General features: G+C 41.1%; 2 protein-coding genes across 2 annotated transcripts; one reads left to right on the forward strand and one right to left on the reverse strand.

Annotated features, from left to right (window-relative positions):
* Nucleotides 1-8,449: 8,449 nt before the first annotated feature.
* On the forward strand, nucleotides 8,450-9,651 carry LOC6530914. Its single transcript, XM_002091722.3, has 3 exons — nucleotides 8,450-8,746; nucleotides 8,850-9,373; nucleotides 9,468-9,651. Exons 1-3 carry the CDS (start codon nucleotides 8,546-8,548, stop codon nucleotides 9,556-9,558), a joined length of 816 nt encoding a protein of 271 aa, XP_002091758.2. The 5' UTR covers nucleotides 8,450-8,545; the 3' UTR covers nucleotides 9,559-9,651.
* Nucleotides 9,652-12,563: 2,912 nt separating this feature from the next.
* On the reverse strand, nucleotides 12,564-13,329 carry LOC6530915. The gene has a single exon (XM_002091723.4). The coding sequence runs from the start codon at nucleotides 13,230-13,232 to the stop codon at nucleotides 12,654-12,656; it is 579 nt and encodes a 192-aa protein (XP_002091759.1). The 5' UTR covers nucleotides 13,233-13,329; the 3' UTR covers nucleotides 12,564-12,653.
* Between the last annotated feature and the right edge of the window lie 4,013 nt (nucleotides 13,330-17,342).

Below are 17,342 nucleotides of genomic sequence, written 5' to 3' on the forward strand. Positions count from 1 at the left end.
TCTCTTTCTCTACCTCTCTCTCTGTCTCTATTTGTTAAGTGCATCGAAATCTAATTAGGCTCGAACCTTTAACATTCGAGGTGTACATTTCTTTGAGCCACTCAAATTGGTGCTCCATTGGCCAGCCTTTGTTGGCCATTGCAATCAGGAAAATGTCAGGCCAATAACCAACACAGCACACTCACTCACAAACAGCCAACAAACAGCGTCGCCGATTGCCAGGATGACGGCGAAATCAAATTACAAGATGCTCTGACATTTTCCAACCCACCCACCGCCCATCAGCACCGCCAACACGCCCCCAATCCGATGTCAGCCCCCATCCCCCCACTCCCCCCTCCTCATTATCCGCCCGCTGACCTAAATTCAATGCGTTCGCAATTTGTGCGGCAATGCGGCGGGGTTAATCATGCTAATAAACACCAACGTTGCACTTGCAGTTGGCGCTGCTGCTGCTGTTGCTTGTTGCTCCTGTTTTCCATTTCACAACGAGCAAGCGACCTTATGGTCGAGTGCCTGATCCTGGAATACCCAGTAATCCGTTGAGTAGACTTGTTAGCGCTACAAATAAGTAGTAAATAGAAAAAGAATCCATAGAAGGTCTTTTACAATAGCTACAATAGAATACATTTCGAAACACCTGCAACTGCAGGGAACTCTAAGAAGTGAAACCGATATATAAAGGTGTTAATAAATATTGTTGCAAGCTTCTGAACTTTATGAGAAGCAGCGAATAGAGATTTCATATATGACATAGGCTTGCTCCAGTTGAGTGCTGGGTACGAAAAGCATTGCATACTTACAGGCAGCGGATTAAGGATTTCGGTCCCGGCAAAAGCCAGTGTCGATACAGGACGTAAGTGCGTCCGTTGCTTTTTGCGGTCGCCGCGTGGCTTTTGCCATTCGAGTGTGGCGATTGGAGTCGCGGGGGCGATGCGGTCGAATGCAACGGGCAGAGGAATGGAAATCATACAAAATTGCAATGATTATGCGCGCGCCTAGTTGGCAGTCAATTGTGGTTGGGCTCTCATTTGGATGTGGTCCAATGTGGCCCATTATTGGTGCTAGATGGTGGCCATGCCACTTTATGGTAATCCAAACGTGCAAAAGCAGCTGCTGCCTGGTCAGAGCATTTTTCCCTTTTTTTAAAACGTTTTTCAATTCTATTTTAAAGGTATATATGCTCGTGACTGCATCGCTACTGAGGCAGAACACAAATGAATTTTTAGTTTTCGAAAAGAAAATTTCTTTTACCAAAAAATATATGCATTATCCAACCAATATTTCATGCATGATGTGCTGAGCCCACGCAAATCCCCGGCACATTATCTAATGATTTACTGGAATTGTCGGTTTTGTTGGCCTCAGAGTGAAACGAGAGTGAAACTTTCTTGACACTGCAAAATGCATAAGCCATGGGGTCAAAATGGTGCGGGATACTGGGACAGGTGAATGTACATACATACATTGTACAAGTCCACACACACGCTGTCAGCAGAAAGAAGCGAAGGGAGGAATTGGAATCCTAGGCTGCCGTCTCATCATTTCAGCTGTCACATTAAAAATGCATAAATGTTGCTTAAATGCAATCCAAGAAATGCAACTGGCCGTAATACGTGCAAAAACAAGGGAAGGGGGCCAAAACGCCTCCAACGAATCAAAGTGCTTCAAGGATGTGGGTTGCTTGGGTTTCAAAGAGGAAAAGGCAACGACTAGATGTAGCATACAATTTGTAACCTGCCTGCCATTTTGTGGAGCAGTGTGGTAAGCACACTAAGAAAAATGCCAAAAAGCCTATGCACTTGTTAAGTATCAAGGAAACTTGTTTTAAAATAAAGAATAAGTTCCATATTATATAAAGGACACATCTATGAAAAGTTGCAGTTTCGTATGAAGGTGTTAAAAAGTATGCAGTACAAAAATATTATCCCATAGAAGTAAACAAACTTCAATCAACTGAATTATACTCTTAGACTTCTTTTTAATTCCTTTACAAGGTCAAGATATTTGTGTACCAGAACTAGATTTAATTTATTTCCATATTGTAGTTTTTGCAGATCTTGTTTTTCCCCGGTGCAGATGCTTTGGGGCCTTCGTCCTTGTCTTTGCCTTTGCCTTGTGTGATGTTGCCTACGTTGCAGGTGAGAGTTTTGGGATTGGAAACGGAGTGAATGTGAATGTGGATGTGGCAGTAGCAGTGGAAGTGGCGGTGGCATTGGAAGTGGGAATGGGAATACGTTCCTGACTGCGGATGTGCGTCTGTGGGGTTTGTGGGGTTTGGGCCTGTTTCACTGCTGATTGTCGTACTGTTGATCTGTGTTTTCACTTAGATATTGGCCCGGGGGCTGGGCGATAACGGTACGTGAGTGTTACCATCGATACAGGAAGTTTGTTTGTGGCCAACTTGCTGAGTGGGCAGGAACCATGGGCTGGGATTGGGTGCGCTTGGGTTTTTGGGTGGGAATCTGACAGCATTGGAATGAGGACGAGCAGCGTATGCTATGTGGATTGCCTGTGGAAAGTTCTGCTGAAGGCTGGCCCAAAAGTGTATAGCTGACTGACTGGCAGGCAGGCAGGCTTTCGTTATCTAGTAAGCAATCGTTTCAAATTGAATTTTCTATTTACCCAGTCGTCGATATGTTTTCAATTGCCCATCGACTCTTCGTGCCGCCTTTCGATTTACTTGGAGAAGTTCTCCAGACAAAAGTTAAGCCAAATGAGTTACGCTCGAATATGGATGCTCCGCCCCAGAGGGTAAGTGAAGTTGTTCAGGATATCCTCAATAAATGCAAGTACCATTAGGCTCCTATTCGCATAAAGAGTTACAAGTTATATTATTTTTTTCACGACAATCCAAACACATATTTAGAATGAGGTACAGAGCTTTGTGACCAGATGAAATCGTGGGCGGTACATCCGTCGTTGCTGCAACATTGCCACCTGCCAGTGCGCCGCGGTGGTGCAGTAGGCGTAACCGCCATTCAAACTAGGCAAGTGCTCCACCAGCACCGTCTTGTTGATCACCAGGAGGCGTGGCTTCCGCTTCCGTCAGCATGAGCCTTAATAGAAAATCCTCTGCGATTTCCATCTCTAACCCGGACATCTAAGATTTATTAAATTGATCAAATTGTCAAGCAAGGAAATCAATTGAAATCAGAGACATGATGTAAAAGAACTAAACCAATTGGAAAGATTTAAAACAAAGTTAATAGTTTTTCAAATAAGAAATAGGAGAATTAGGAAAAAGGTGCCATGCACTCTGGCACAGCGATTCCTATGAATATAACCGGTGCCTGTTTCCTCTGTCATGGCACCAAAGAAACAGGTGTTGGTGTGGCATATTGGAAAGCTGCCGGCGGTCAGTGGGGAGTCCCGCAATTTGGATGCACCACCATCACGATCTCGAAGTGGGCAGCCTCCAGCATCAGGTGCTCCTGGTAGCTTCACATGTCCACATGGGCCAGTGGCTGCGGGCGGAGAATACCATTTTAATAGAGCGCGTACGCAGAAAAACAGAAGGCCTAGGGACTCAGAAAACAAACCGTTTGGGAACTCTGCAAAATAAATTATAGAAATGTGAATTTTCAATTTAAACGAAAATCATTCAAGGGGTATGTAAAGAAATAAGCAGTGAAAACACACCCAAATTTAAAGTAACCCTTGAAAATAATTATATAAGACTCTTTTTGTTTTCTTTTTAAAATTTTGCAACTTCAAATTAGCAAATCATCCATTGTAAAAGAGTTGAAGTGCAATTTATAAGCCCCACACCTCGAAATGAGTTGACTCATTTTCCCGTAGGTTTTTTTATTGTTTTTACTTTTTAAAGTCACTTGCTGTTTTAATAAGTCAGTTATTGTAGAAAATTTTGTTAATAAGCCTACATACAAGCATCGACTTCTTCTAACACACATTTAAAATGACACTCTTAGAAACTTTTTTAAGCGGTTGTCAAATGAGCAATAATAAAATCATATCGAAACACTTGCATTTACCTAGTAACACTTTAAACAATTATCCCATCTAAATGGAATTTCCGCTGTTGACACCTAGCAATCCTGGCTGCCCAGGATCCCCACGGCATTCGTCACTCACCTTCTGCCGGCGGAACTTCGAGATGATTGATGCTTAAGTTGATTGATGTCTCTTTGCGGCGGGATGAACCTTACTTCGGGCAAGTCTGCTCAAAAGTTTGGGCAAAGACACGGGGCTCATGGCCCGAATATATCAAATGACAGTGTCGCTCAATTTAAAATATTACCAGCAAACACATTCCATGAACTTGAGTAATTTTGAACAAACAACTTTTGGAATTACTTAATCGCAAAGTTCTGACAGAGAAATGTTTGCTAAAAGGAACGCAAAAGGTAAGCGGCACATAAATTGTCTTTATTATGAAGGCTGTAGCATACTTTTGTGCGCAATTTAAAGTGCAAATAAGCAGAGCAAACGGGGAATCCCCTTAAACCCCCTACGCTGTCAACCCGCCGCTTTTCCCTTACGTATTTCATTAAAGCGCAATGAAGACATTTTCCGGCCCAAAGTGAGTGTGTGTGGGTGTGTATACACGTATAAGTGTCGGGGGGAAAGCTGTTAAAAAATATTTGAAACACTTGAATGTTTCCCAACTGACACTAGGCCGTGGGGTTGGCATCTTCGCGGCCCTTCGAGCTGCCCCATAAAGAACAATAAATATTATTTATGTGCTGTGTGATAAGGATACACACACATTCCTTTGCGGCTGCAGTCCGCGTTTATTTGACTGTCGTATGAATTTCCCGTATCTAATCGTTGGCATTCCTGGCATGTTCACAGCTAAAGTTTATTACTAATATAATTTTAAATCTATAAAGTAAAAGAAAAATATTTAATATTATTTTATAATACAAAAATGTATTCTAACCAAAATATACAAACATTTTTTGTCTTCTTAAAAAGGTGTTTATATTTGAAAATATTTTTATTTAGCATTCATGATTTTTGAATGAATAAATTTGTTCTCCGTGCAGGAGTCCTTTCAGGAGTACATCAAGTGGCCGCTAGGTGGCTGCACGAATAGTTGGCCCAATGAGCGCACACATGCAAAGAGGGCTTAAATGAGCCTTTAAGCCCTCCATTTCAAGCACCTGTGTCACATGATATGTATGTGCGTATGTGCTCTTGTGTGCTTACCTGATAAATACGAACGCAGAAACAGCGCAGAGACAGGCGTGTTTATTTTAATAATGTTAACCTAATTAAGTGATTAATATGCAAAATGTGCGCAGAGATTAAAACGATGAGCGCACTGTGTTTAATTATCGAATTAATTTTTTTTTCATTTCGCCACCTTTATGAGTGAATTCGCATGCCGACATTTTAAGGCCAATATGTGCACATACAGATGCTCGTTGACAGCATTGGATAGAGTCATTTTTTGTTTGCCTTCATAATTCTGTTTTAGATAATTATCTCACCATTCATCAACCAAAATCCCAGGCTTGATGACATTACATTTTATGACTTTGACATTGATATTTACTTTTATATGTGGGGAAGTGTGAGTGGAATTAAATTTATGCTGAAAAGCATTTATTTTATGCACTGTTTCTGTATTCAGACGTGATTTAAATTCCATTTGCATACCTCTATTTGAAAATACCAACAGCTAATAAATACATTTCTTGAAGTAAGCCATAAAAACCAATTTTCTGAAATTGGGTAATTTATTTCCCAAGATAAACAAATAAATATGTATGTCGAGAAGCCTGATTTATATCAATGTCTACGTTTGTCATTGTAGAAAATGAAAACCTACAGGTAAGTTGCCAATACTCTCTTGACTATTTGAATTTGAATTAAATGCGGGTCTAGTTGCTTTTGGTATGTTATATATTACCTAATGTGATAGTTAATCAACAAATGTCCCCTATGAAGTGACCTAAATAATACAGTGAAATCTTATGTTAAAATGCTTTCTATTGGACAAACAGTATTGCATTTTTGAGGTTCAATTAAATGTCCAATGTAGCTTTCAGATGCAGCTCAAATACTCAAATATGTATTTTCGTTGCTCATTCAGAATAGTGTGAAATTTACATCTCGCAAATGAACATCTGCTGCTTTCGCACTTTACAGTCCATTTCACTCATTTTTATCCACTTGAAAATGCGATTTACCAAACTGTGCTCGAAGATTAGTTTTGCCAGCACAGCTTTCAAAAAAGAAGGCAGCTTTTTTTTTTTTTTTTGGATAAGCCTTCTTCTGACAGTCTTACGACACTAAAAGCTACTCAACGTTTGCCACCTTTTTTTTCTGCTTTCAAGGAGCTAATTGATGAAAGCTCCAAATGGTTGTGTAACGACTGAAAATAGAGCAAAAAGAAAAAAGGCAAGAAATCAGACGAAAAATTTCCTTTAGTCTTGCGTAAAGTGCAAAATTAAAGGTGCTGCTAAACGACGAGCATTTCTAAAGGCCGAGACGCAAGTCCTTGGTCTGCTATGGCTTTGGAAATTAGAATTAATATTTTTCTGCTGAGTTAACACAATTTCAAGTTTCCTGGCGCGAAAAATGCATGCCCTGGTCAACATCCCACAAGCGCTGTTGTTGCCACGCTGCGTGTTTAGCACCCCTTTTCATGACCTTTCTTTGGGTATCCTGGATATTTTCAATTTTATAACACTACGAGACTAGTAAAAATTGGATAAAGTTATGGTTCTTTACAACGTTTCAAAAGCTGTATTAATATATATTTATTTTCCATTATGCAAATACTTACAATCATCCAATGAAATATTTTAAATGTTTAGTATAGTTATATACCGTATATACTTGAAACTGTCTTTGCATTGCATGCCTTTAGACGTATTCATTAATTACTAAATCTTCTTTAAGGGTATTTATGCTTTCGGTCAGAAACATCCTTTCGATCCTTGTTGTGGCTGCGCGTGTGTGCAGGTGAGAACGGAAGGAGCACATCTTGTGCTGAGCCAGCGTGCTGCAGTGGTGCATTCGTGGCAGCTCCAGATGCAGCTGCTGCAGCACTGATAATAAATTCATGATGAAGTGTAATTTATACACTTCATATGCGGCCAGCATCCTTCTACCCTTTTGCGTCCCTTAATTTTATTTTCCCTTTTTTTTCTGACTGAGCATGACAGTGGTGGGGTCTGACCCGAAAGACGAAAAAGTTTTCTCAAGGCTGGCCAGCCATGCATTAAACCTTGAAATGTTTGCGGCCGAGAATGCGCTAAAAACTAATTACGAATGCCGCCCAGCAGCGAAGAAAAGTGTAAACCGCGGGCAGTTGGATGAAATTTCATTTCAAATTAATCTAATTTTTTGAGGTTATACATTTTTCTTGGCTTTGCGTCTGAGGGAATCCTTCCATCTAATGAGAAATGCTGATTTCGCACTCTGCATGGCGCTGCATACAAATGACGGAATACGGCGGTCGAGAAGCGTTCTTGGCATATGATTCTCGTGAAACTGGCTTGCATAATTGCATAATTAGTGGTTAGGTGTTATGTAAATGGAGGTGGTACGCTGATTGGCTACACCAGGAACTGACCTCCTAATTACTCAATAGCTGATAATTGAAGGCCGAAAACTCTCTGCTCTCGATACCTGGATTAATTAATGACTTTTCGATAAACTGCGCCTGCTGGCAGATTATGATTTGTACTCTGGCTAAGAATAGTATATAAATCTCTATTCATGGAGTTTAACTTCTAATGAATATATGTAGGTGGGAAGCAGTTAGCACCCATTTAAATGGGTAAACATTCTTGAGCCATTCCCATGTCACTCACCCACATCGACAGTCCTCAAGTGAACTCAACTGGACTGGCTCACTATTTGCTCGGATGTCTATCTGTTTACACTTATGATTATATGCATTTGGTATTAGTCAAACTGTTGGTCACTTAGTTTCCAGCACTTCTGGAGCTGGACAGCTTGTTAGCACCTCAAAGGTGGCGTTTGTGTTTGCCTAGTAAAGGGTAAATATTCTAAGCATATATTCATGTACTATATATACATATAGTCCAGCTTAAATGTGCGTTGGCACATCATACTTGAATGCAGTTCAATCGGTTCCCATTAGATGAAGACATAAATACAGGTTATTTGCATAGAGCCTTGCAATAATTTGGGTGTATCGATTTTGCCATCTCTGGAAAATAATAAATAATAAGAGGGTTTCAGTTTGGGAGGTGGACACTGTGGATAGTAAATATATAGATATGGATAGATATATATAGATAGATAGATATATATAGAAGTTAAGCAGTGGTACAATTGCACGGGATGTATTTTTGTTTGCAGAATTTTCCCATCATGCGTGCATCCCTACGGAACATAGTAGTAATGAGTCAGTTTATAAAACCGGTCTAATCAAGATCCCTCACTTGTAATTTTATTTCAGTGTTGCCTACTTTGTTAGGCCTTTAAGTAGGGCCATCATACTCAGCGCCCAAAGCAGTTGTGATCGCGACTTCGAGAAGAACAGACGTTCCATCTGAAGAGATTGTTTTCGTGTGCCCTTGGAACCTGTTTCAATTGGAAAATGCTGCTGATATCACTTATGCTGATGGCTTTTGGCCTGGCCCAAACGCTGCCCATCGAGGAGGCCGAAACGCCGACAAGCGCCGAGGTGCCCGATGCAGGGCAAGTGGTTTTCGATCAGCGACAGACGGGCAAATTCAACATTCATGTTAGCATCAAGGATGTGGCCATCATCGAGGTGGGCAAGAATGGACTGGCCGAGGTGAGTGGCGGAGGGGGGAAGGGGGCCCCGAAAACCAGTTAACTGATATGCAGCTAACGAGTTGCAAGCGGGCTAAAAATAACATCTTCGATCTCTCAATTAGGAGACGTATAACGATGAAGAGGATTACTACTACGATGACAGTGCGTTGACCGTCAAACCGATCAGGCTAACCACAGGCTCCAGTAGCAGCACCACCACAACGAGCACCACATTGGCCACACTGCCAGAGAGTACTGTATCGACAGTGGCCACCACCACCGAAGCCACCCAGACGAATGTCAACTTGAGCTCAAATCCACTGACTGACATTGCAACAAGTAGTACACAGAAGCCCAAGAGCAGGCTGAACAATCTGATGATTGTGGAGACGCCAATCGGTGGACTACCCAAGCCGCTGCACCACCAACTTCATGCTCGTTCCAAGAATATGCCCATTATTTCCGCCGGGGCAGCAACTGCATCCATTACGCCACCCACTTTGCGCGGGAGCATTGAGTACACGCCGACCAAAGGTCACAACTCGCCCATTTACAAGGTCAAAGTTCAACGATCTTCGATGCCGGCAACCAAGAAACCCGCGCGCTGCCGAAATCATGTGATGGGCAAGTGCATCGACTCGATCTCGTAAGTCGCAGTGTATAAATGTACAAAATGACCACTAAGCCGCTTAGCAATCGTCTAACTTTTTCTCATATTTATCTCTCATTCTCTGTGATAGCGCCAAGCTGTTCGACCTTGTGGTGGGGATGAATTTTCCATTTTTGGCAGCCGCAAATGCCGCCGAAAAAGCTGAGAAAGTGATGACTTAACAGTTTAAACTATTATATAGTTTGCTCGGACACATCGTTTAAGTGCCACTAATTGGATCTTAGCCACTGGCATGAAATACATTGACTGAAACCAGTACATTAAAGCGTTTACTTACTTCTCTTGGAACTTAACAATGCAGATATATACATTCAAGTAAGACATGTGATTCGGCAAGAAAAAAAAATTAATAAGCTTATGGTGCTTTAATGGAAAGGTCTTGGCATACATTTATATAAAATTCGAATATTACCTCAGAATTTATTTTTAACTTTGAAATTTTCCACGCTTTCACTGCGCCGCTATAAAATACATTTTAACATCGCAGGAACGGCAGTTAAATTTAAATCAACTCTTAATTGAAAACAAATTTCCGTTTGACTTAAAAACCCTTTCAATGTCGACTGTCAGTGGAAATTTAAAATTGTAAAAGTTTTTACACACATCCCTTATTAATAGTTTGGTTGTTTCCCTTTTTTTTGCAAATTGCGAACGTCAGTTGATGAATTGCGTTTAATTGGTTAATGGAGAAATGAATTGCATTCCGATTTCATATGTGCTGCCACTCGGATTTCTTTGGCAATGCTGGCGTCCTGGAGTCCCAGGCGTAAGCCAATTTTTCACCTTATATAACCAGGTTTTTATTACTGCCATATGCCATATGCCAGATGCCATGGATGCCACACATGTGCACAGGTTTTGCTTTATCAATTTGAGTTTGTAATTTCCGCATGCTCTTAAAATGCAATTGCAGCTGAAACAGCATTGTTTTACGTTCTCATGTGCATGTTGATATGTATGTGTGAGTGGGGGTGTGCAATACACTTGTATTCGTGTGTGTTTGTGTGGGGACATCTGTGTGCGAAGGCTGCTTAATTGCAACTGTTGCGTGTGCGGCAAATCTTTGGGGTCGCACTGTGCACTCGCCGTGCTCTAATTAAATTAATTGCTTAATTTAAAGTTAATTTGCCACATGTGGCAACTTCTCCTCGTTGTCCTCTCAGTCCACACAAATCCCGCACACGTGTCCTGCATCGTTTGGTCCTGCTCGAAATCTGTCGGATTGCCCATAAACTGGTCACTGGTCAGCTATGTTCCGAAAACAACAGCATTATCCCGATGTCGTTGTGGTTGGCGTTAAGAGAGTTTAGACCTAATACACAACCAGGCCTATACATGCTATTTTAGTTAGCCAGGAGTGCATATCTCTGTAATGGATTCTCTTTAATAGGTTCCAACTGAAAGTCATTGCATGTATGTATATTCGGTATATTGCGTAGCGCACTGAATCACATTATTAAAGATAATGACGTGCTGAAATTTTAACCATTTTTGAGTTTAACTTGAAGCTGCATGAGTTAAATAACAATAAAGTCCATATGCAACGTATGCTAAAGCGTTGCCTTTATTTCCTGCCCAATTACCCGGCGTAGAATCATTCCCAATTAAGGCGTTATTTAAATTGAATTACGTTTCTAAATATAATCCATTGTTATCCAACCTCATGCATACTCGTACATATAGTTTCCGGACACGCCGGCAACTAACACAATTGACAAATGCCCATCCTGGGCAACTTAGTGCCGGAATCTTTTTGGCAAAGTTGGCTCACACTAATTACCAACATTAGGCCACCTGCACAGACTCGGCACACTCAATTAGCAACTGTAAACTGCAATTTCTATGCTGGCCCAGTGAGTTCTGGCCAGAAAGCAGCAGCAACCGTGGCAGCCGGTTAGCCCAAGTCTTTGGCAACTTTGTCGTTTTCGTTGTGCGCCGCATTATTTATGCCACCTCCTTGACCTTTCGCCTTGATGTCGCTGCTGCCTGTTCGAGGAGCGTAAACTACGCCGGGCCGTTAAATGCGATGGTTTGTCAAATTAAAGTGGTGCCAGAAGTGTAAGCCGGAGCAGCTGGGAATGCTGGAATAGCTTGAAATGCTGGGAAAGCGGAAGTGGAAGCTCTACGAAAACGAACACAACGCAACAACTTAACAACTATTCCAACCGGAAGTGTAGCAGACGCCCAGCAGCAACAGAAACAGCGAAAGTGTGCGCGGAATTGGATGTTCGGCTATAACGGATGCGGGGCGCCATCCTGCTGTTGTTCGCAAACATGGCGGCAAAAGCCCAGAACCAAAAAGCCACTCAACCCCCTCCATTCTGCTGACCAATCTATGTAGCTCTTCTGACGCAACAATTGCATTTTATTTATTGCATAACTAGCGGCGTTTATGCGTCTGAGAGTAGATGGCAACAAAAGGGGGGAGGGGAAACATGTTAGAGTGGCCAGGACCTGAAATGGAACCATTCTGCCTCACGGAAAAGCGAATCCTCCTGCAGCATGGATACCCGCAGTCCAGCACAATAATTACAATCGCTATCAGCGCCGACATTTCACGATGAAAAACTGCATTGGCACGCAACCTGTTGTTGGCTTCCTGCTCTGCTTCCCGGCTCACAGTGCACTCAGCGAAAATGTGCGTAACTGGGCAGCAAAGTGGTATAAAAAAAACTACTTAAATGGGGCAAGTATTGCAAGATTACTTGATATATGCCTTAAGCTTTTAGATATTTAACTATGCAGTTTTTAGACTTTTCAGTGGACTTTTTTTTGCTGTGCAGCTACAGATTCCAGTCCCCAGGTCCAGCTAAGCGGTGGCTAAGAGAAGGAGGAGATGGCTGAGCTCACTGTCCAGGAGGAACAGGTCCCTACTTTAACAGGTCCTAACTATGCAAAGCCATAAAACGCAAGTGTCGCAGGGATTATTCATGGACGGGGAATGAAGATGAAGCGGCCAACGGGCTGGCAGTGACAGGTAAACGGAGAAAAGGGAAACGGAAGGACATGCAGCAGGAAAAGTCGAGGGGGAAACAAGATTCCAAGGAATAGGATTTAAGAGAAGAGCAGACTACTTAAGGCTAATTTCATTGCTGGAAATTCCACTATGCAATCTCATACCGAAAGCATCCAAGAGAGAGTGAAAGGTGTAATAAAACATTTCGCATTTGTTTTTTGCGATACAAATTTAATCCACAGAACAGTGCGAAAATCATGGCGATTGAGTAAAACATATCAATCTGGAAGGTATACCAAGTTAAACAGTCGGTTTGACGCCATCGGCAGCGGACAGGGACTTTCGTTTCTTATTCTGCTTTTCAGTATTATACCAATCCTTTATGTAGTCTATGTTGATTTGGGAGACCCGCTCCAAATAGACAACACTGCCCATATCGCTGTCCAGTGCCAGGATTTCGCAATAAATCGAGCTCATCTTTATATTGCAGCGTTCCAGGGCGTCGGATACTTCGTGTTTGCTGCTTTCAGTCTCGTCAAGGAAATGCAATTTAACTTTCTCATGGTTTGTCACAAATCGAGTCTCTGCACCGGGCTTTTTGATCTCCGAATGCAAATCCAGCAGATCCTTCTTAAGCTTTTGCATCGTTGACAGCTTCAGACTAAGTCGCTCCTTTAGGATTTTCAGTACCTTGCGACATTGTTGGGCATTTACTTCCTGGCGTTTGATTAAGTCATCAATAGATACATTGATGTTTTTGGGATCGCTCATGAAGGCGTTGATATCCTTAATGGGATGGACATTGGGCAGCGTTAGTTTTGGCATTCTGCCCTTGCAGCTGATTAAGTTAGTAAAGTCCAATGAATCTTCGTTTTCCATTTTAATGGATATTAAATTTCAACTTATATTTTCAGCGGCTTGAATTTTTTGAATTTTTTCGAGTTTATCAGAAAGCATTATATGCAATGACTACTTTCCATAATATCAAGTACGAATTGTATTTGTTAAAGGATCATTCAATTTCGCCTGATTAATTCGTATATATAACCAATCTTATTTTTAGTGTCTTTCCTCGCTCTTTTCCATCAGCAAACGTTGACTTTCTATGGAATCCCTTTCAAGAGTATTTGTTCATTGCAATTTTATTTCATTTTCCATTTTTATTGGCTGCGCTTTTTTGCGATTTTGATATGCACTAAAAGTCAATTTATTCACTTGACTTAATTTGATTTCAACCTTCAAATAATCCGATCGAGTTTTTGTGCAGTCGCACTTCACGGTTGCACCTTCAAAAGGGAGTTTATTCTGTTCGCTGAAAAGATTTATGATTGTTAATTTATAAAAAGTATTGAAAACAAAAAATTTAGCTACAATTGTTTAAATTTATCTCATCAATTTGTTGTTTGCGTTCTGTGAAGACTGAATTAAATTACGTTGAAGCCTGTTCATTCTTGCGTAATATTACTCATACGCAGTGGACACCGGGGACATTGATTTAAATTCAAGAAACCCACGAGGAACAGAAGTTCGAAGTTCGAGAGGAGCTGCAGCAATCTCAACTGCCTCATTGTTAACCCGCACTCAATTTCGATTCCCAATATGCTCCACATAACCGAGAGTAGGGCTCGATTCTCTATGCCCGGTAATCGTACGTGTGGAAAAGACGTCAGCACTGATTGCTGCATAAATGATTGAGCATGTGTGGTTGTGTGTGTGTGTGCCTGTCTTTCCATCCCCATCGATGTGTGTGTGTGTGTGTAGGTGTGTGTGTGGGTGTGTGCGCCTGTGTGGAGCTGAAATGACTTGCCACAGACGAATCGCACTCACTATCAGCATTCCTCCATGCAACAGGACCTGCATCCCAGCGAAGAGGAAGGGGGTTGCATTATATGAAAATTGATGGGAAATGCCAAAATATTTAAATCTAATTTTGTTCCTGGCAGCCAGCAGTCGCAGAAGCCGCAGGCATTGCATTTGATTTTGATTCCCGTCCAGTTTTGCCAGCGTGCTTGGCAACTTTTGGCCCGGCGAGCATTTAAATATTCAATACGATTATATTTTTAAGCACGCAGCCGGGGGAAAAACTCAAAAAATGTCAAATGAAAATGGATACTTAATACAGAAGGAAAGAAAAATAAGAGAATATTTTTTAATGCAATAGGATTCTTTTTGTGGCCTCAATTTTCATCGCGTTTGTTTTCATTGAAAATGACAGTGAATATAAAGCTTCAAGGTGTTAGAAACACCATTTTATTTTTTGCACGCGCTCAAAGTCATTTGAGATAAATGTTTATCTCAAGCAAATGAAAACTGAAATGACTTTCAAAGAATTTTCAATGAATAAAGCGAGTAATCAGAGCTAAGCTATTATTATTTGTGATAATTGTAGAATAATGTTAACTAAATATTTTTACTTTATATGGGATTTTTTAAAATATAATATTATATTTTAAATAATAGGTATCATAAATATAAAGTGAAGTCTAATACCGTCCAGCCATATTGTTAGGAAATGTGTCCACCATTCAAGGCCATCCATTTCCTTACATTTGCTTCCTGACGCGCTTGAACAGAACTTAAAATAGAATTTAAATACCGGCAAATTGTCTGCCTTGGCACCTGTCTACCCATCCTGCCCAGGACACCCTGGACACCCAGAACACCCATTGTCACACCCAAAAGCCCCCATCCAGCAACATTTTTGGGCCATTCAGCCAGCCAACCGTCCAACAATCCAGCGTCATTCGCATTTGCTATTTCCGTTTTGCACGGCCGTGTTGCTGTGTTGGCATTTCATTTAGCGCACAACTTCACATTTGCCTCAGCCGTTGTCTTTCTGCTGCCTTTTCCCATCGCTTGCAATTGCCATTTCCGCTTCCTGAAATTTGCCATTCGTTACACACAGAAGGACACGCCGACACACACACACACACACATCCACGTGCAAAAAAGGAAGCACTGAAACCGAAACTTAAACAGAAACAGAAGCAGAAGCAGCAAGCCGCTCCCCGCATGCACCGACATTTTCATTTCCATGCTTGGGCGCATCGCAGCGAATCAATTATTCATCATCATCGATTAAGTGAGGGGAGCTTTCTGGCCCCCCAAACAGCCCCCATCCGCCATCCGCCGTCAGCCATCCGCCAATCGCCTCTGTCCTTCCGCCCCGTCACACTTTTATTGTTATGATTTCTGCCGTCTGTAATGGGCACACTTAAAGGACTCCAGCGACCAGGAGGAGCAGCAGAACGGAACAGAAAAGCGCCAGGATAAAGACAATGGACGGGCTCTCACGTTCGCTGGCTGCTCCATTTCGCGTGAATTTTACCCTCATTTTCGCCGGCTTTTCATACGCTGTAATTGGTGGCCATAGGGGGTATCTAAAATTTGGGATTTTTGGTACTGATATTTTTTATTATTTTTTAATAACCAGAACAAACAATTGATTTTCTCTAAGAAAGAAAATTGAATTTGTAGCTATCAACACTTTAATGCAATGCTCCTAATTAATTTTATTTACCAGGTTTTTTATGAAATAAAAAAATAAACATGGACAAAATTTAAAGAATTTTTAAAATTAATTGATAAGCTTTTTACAACGGTTTGTTTGCGTTTAATCAAATAATATCATTGTAAAAAGCAATAAAAATGAAAAAACTTTTAAAATATATTTATTATTGCCAACTTTGCAGCTGCTTTTTCGGCCAATAAATCACAAGGCTAACAAAGCAGTCGATACCACTCATGCCTTCCTACTTCGGCTTATTTGTGTTGTAATTTTAATGAGAATCACTGGGCCTTGGGCCGAAACTAAAAGCTGAGATTGGCGAACACACACACATACTCGGGGAAATGCCCACATATGTTATGCTGACATATCAATACGGTGGGTTGGGGAGGGCGAAGTGCCTGCCTGTGTGAGAGGGGCACATATATCTACACAAACATAACAATACATCGAGAACGTAGATGGGGCGGAAAATGGGAGTGGTAAAGGGGAACAGTGGGTAAGGGGGAAAAGTAGACGGACGGCCATTTCCCTGCCCTCTCATCATACCAATGTGCCTTGCTCCTTGCGCTTATTTTCGCCATTATCCATTAAATATTTATGAAAATTGCTTTTGCTGCAGTTTTATTCACTTTCCTGCTTCACTTTGCATGCGTCGCGTCGAGCACACACACATAGAGATCCCCAGTTGAATGGGAAAAGACGAGGGGCCAGTAAAACAATAAAGCTTAAGATTTCAATTTCCTTACGGCTTAAAGCTGACTCTTGGTTTTGGCCAACCCTCCCGCTGCTCTCAGCCATCTCAAGCTCTCGCAGCTCTTGTGTGCTATTCGTGGCTCATAAATCGTGGCAGGACATGTGCCTAGATAATCCAACATTATGAAAAAGCCAGGCCACAATAAATATTCGCATCAATGGCGGCATTCTTAATAGCCAAATCTTAAACGAGCTGCAGGGCGCTCTATAATGAAATATGGCCTCCGAAGTGCGAGATAATTTCTGTAGTTACTTTAATAACACTAATACAAGCTACCAAACTAATCGCTCTCGTGTCCTTAAAACAATTTAAAGCTCACTAAACGCATCTTTATGAGACCAGCATTTTACTCATTTATTATACCTAGATATTGAGATGGTCTTACGTTTAATTTATTTCCAATTTAATAACAACTGCTTTTTAAGCAGCACAAAACAGTCTTTATTTTAGCTGTGCGGTCATTTTTTGCCAAGCTATGACGAAAACGCCGATTAAAAATATCAGATTTTTTACAAAAAAAAAATTTTTTTTAATAAAAAATAATCCGTTTTTTTTTGATAACAGTATAAATAGTTGTCCAAAAGTGGAATGCCATACATCGTTGAATTCGTAACAAAATTCCCTCTCGATCCATGTACATACATTAAAATGCTAATTTTTTGGCATTTTTCGAAAATTTTGATGATGGTACCCCTTATCGAAAATGCAAAAATTTGTAAAATTT

The sequence above is a fragment of the Drosophila yakuba genome, chromosome 2R (assembly GCF_016746365.2).
Source record: "Drosophila yakuba strain Tai18E2 chromosome 2R, Prin_Dyak_Tai18E2_2.1, whole genome shotgun sequence".
NCBI lineage: Eukaryota > Metazoa > Arthropoda > Insecta > Diptera > Drosophilidae > Drosophila > Drosophila yakuba.

Excerpts from the sequence above, each read along its gene's own strand:
- LOC6530914 (XM_002091722.3), top strand. The coding sequence starts at position 8,546 with ATGCTGCTGATATCACTTATGCTGATGGCTTTTGGCCTGGCCCAAACG. Across the intron at positions 8,747-8,849 it reads GCAAGAATGGACTGGCCGAG|GAGACGTATAACGATGAAGA; the intron begins GTGAGTGGCGGA and ends TCTCTCAATTAG. Across the intron at positions 9,374-9,467 it reads AAGTGCATCGACTCGATCTC|CGCCAAGCTGTTCGACCTTG; the intron begins GTAAGTCGCAGT and ends TCTCTGTGATAG.
- LOC6530915 (XM_002091723.4), bottom strand. The coding sequence starts at position 13,232 with ATGGAAAACGAAGATTCATTGGACTTTACTAACTTAATCAGCTGCAAG.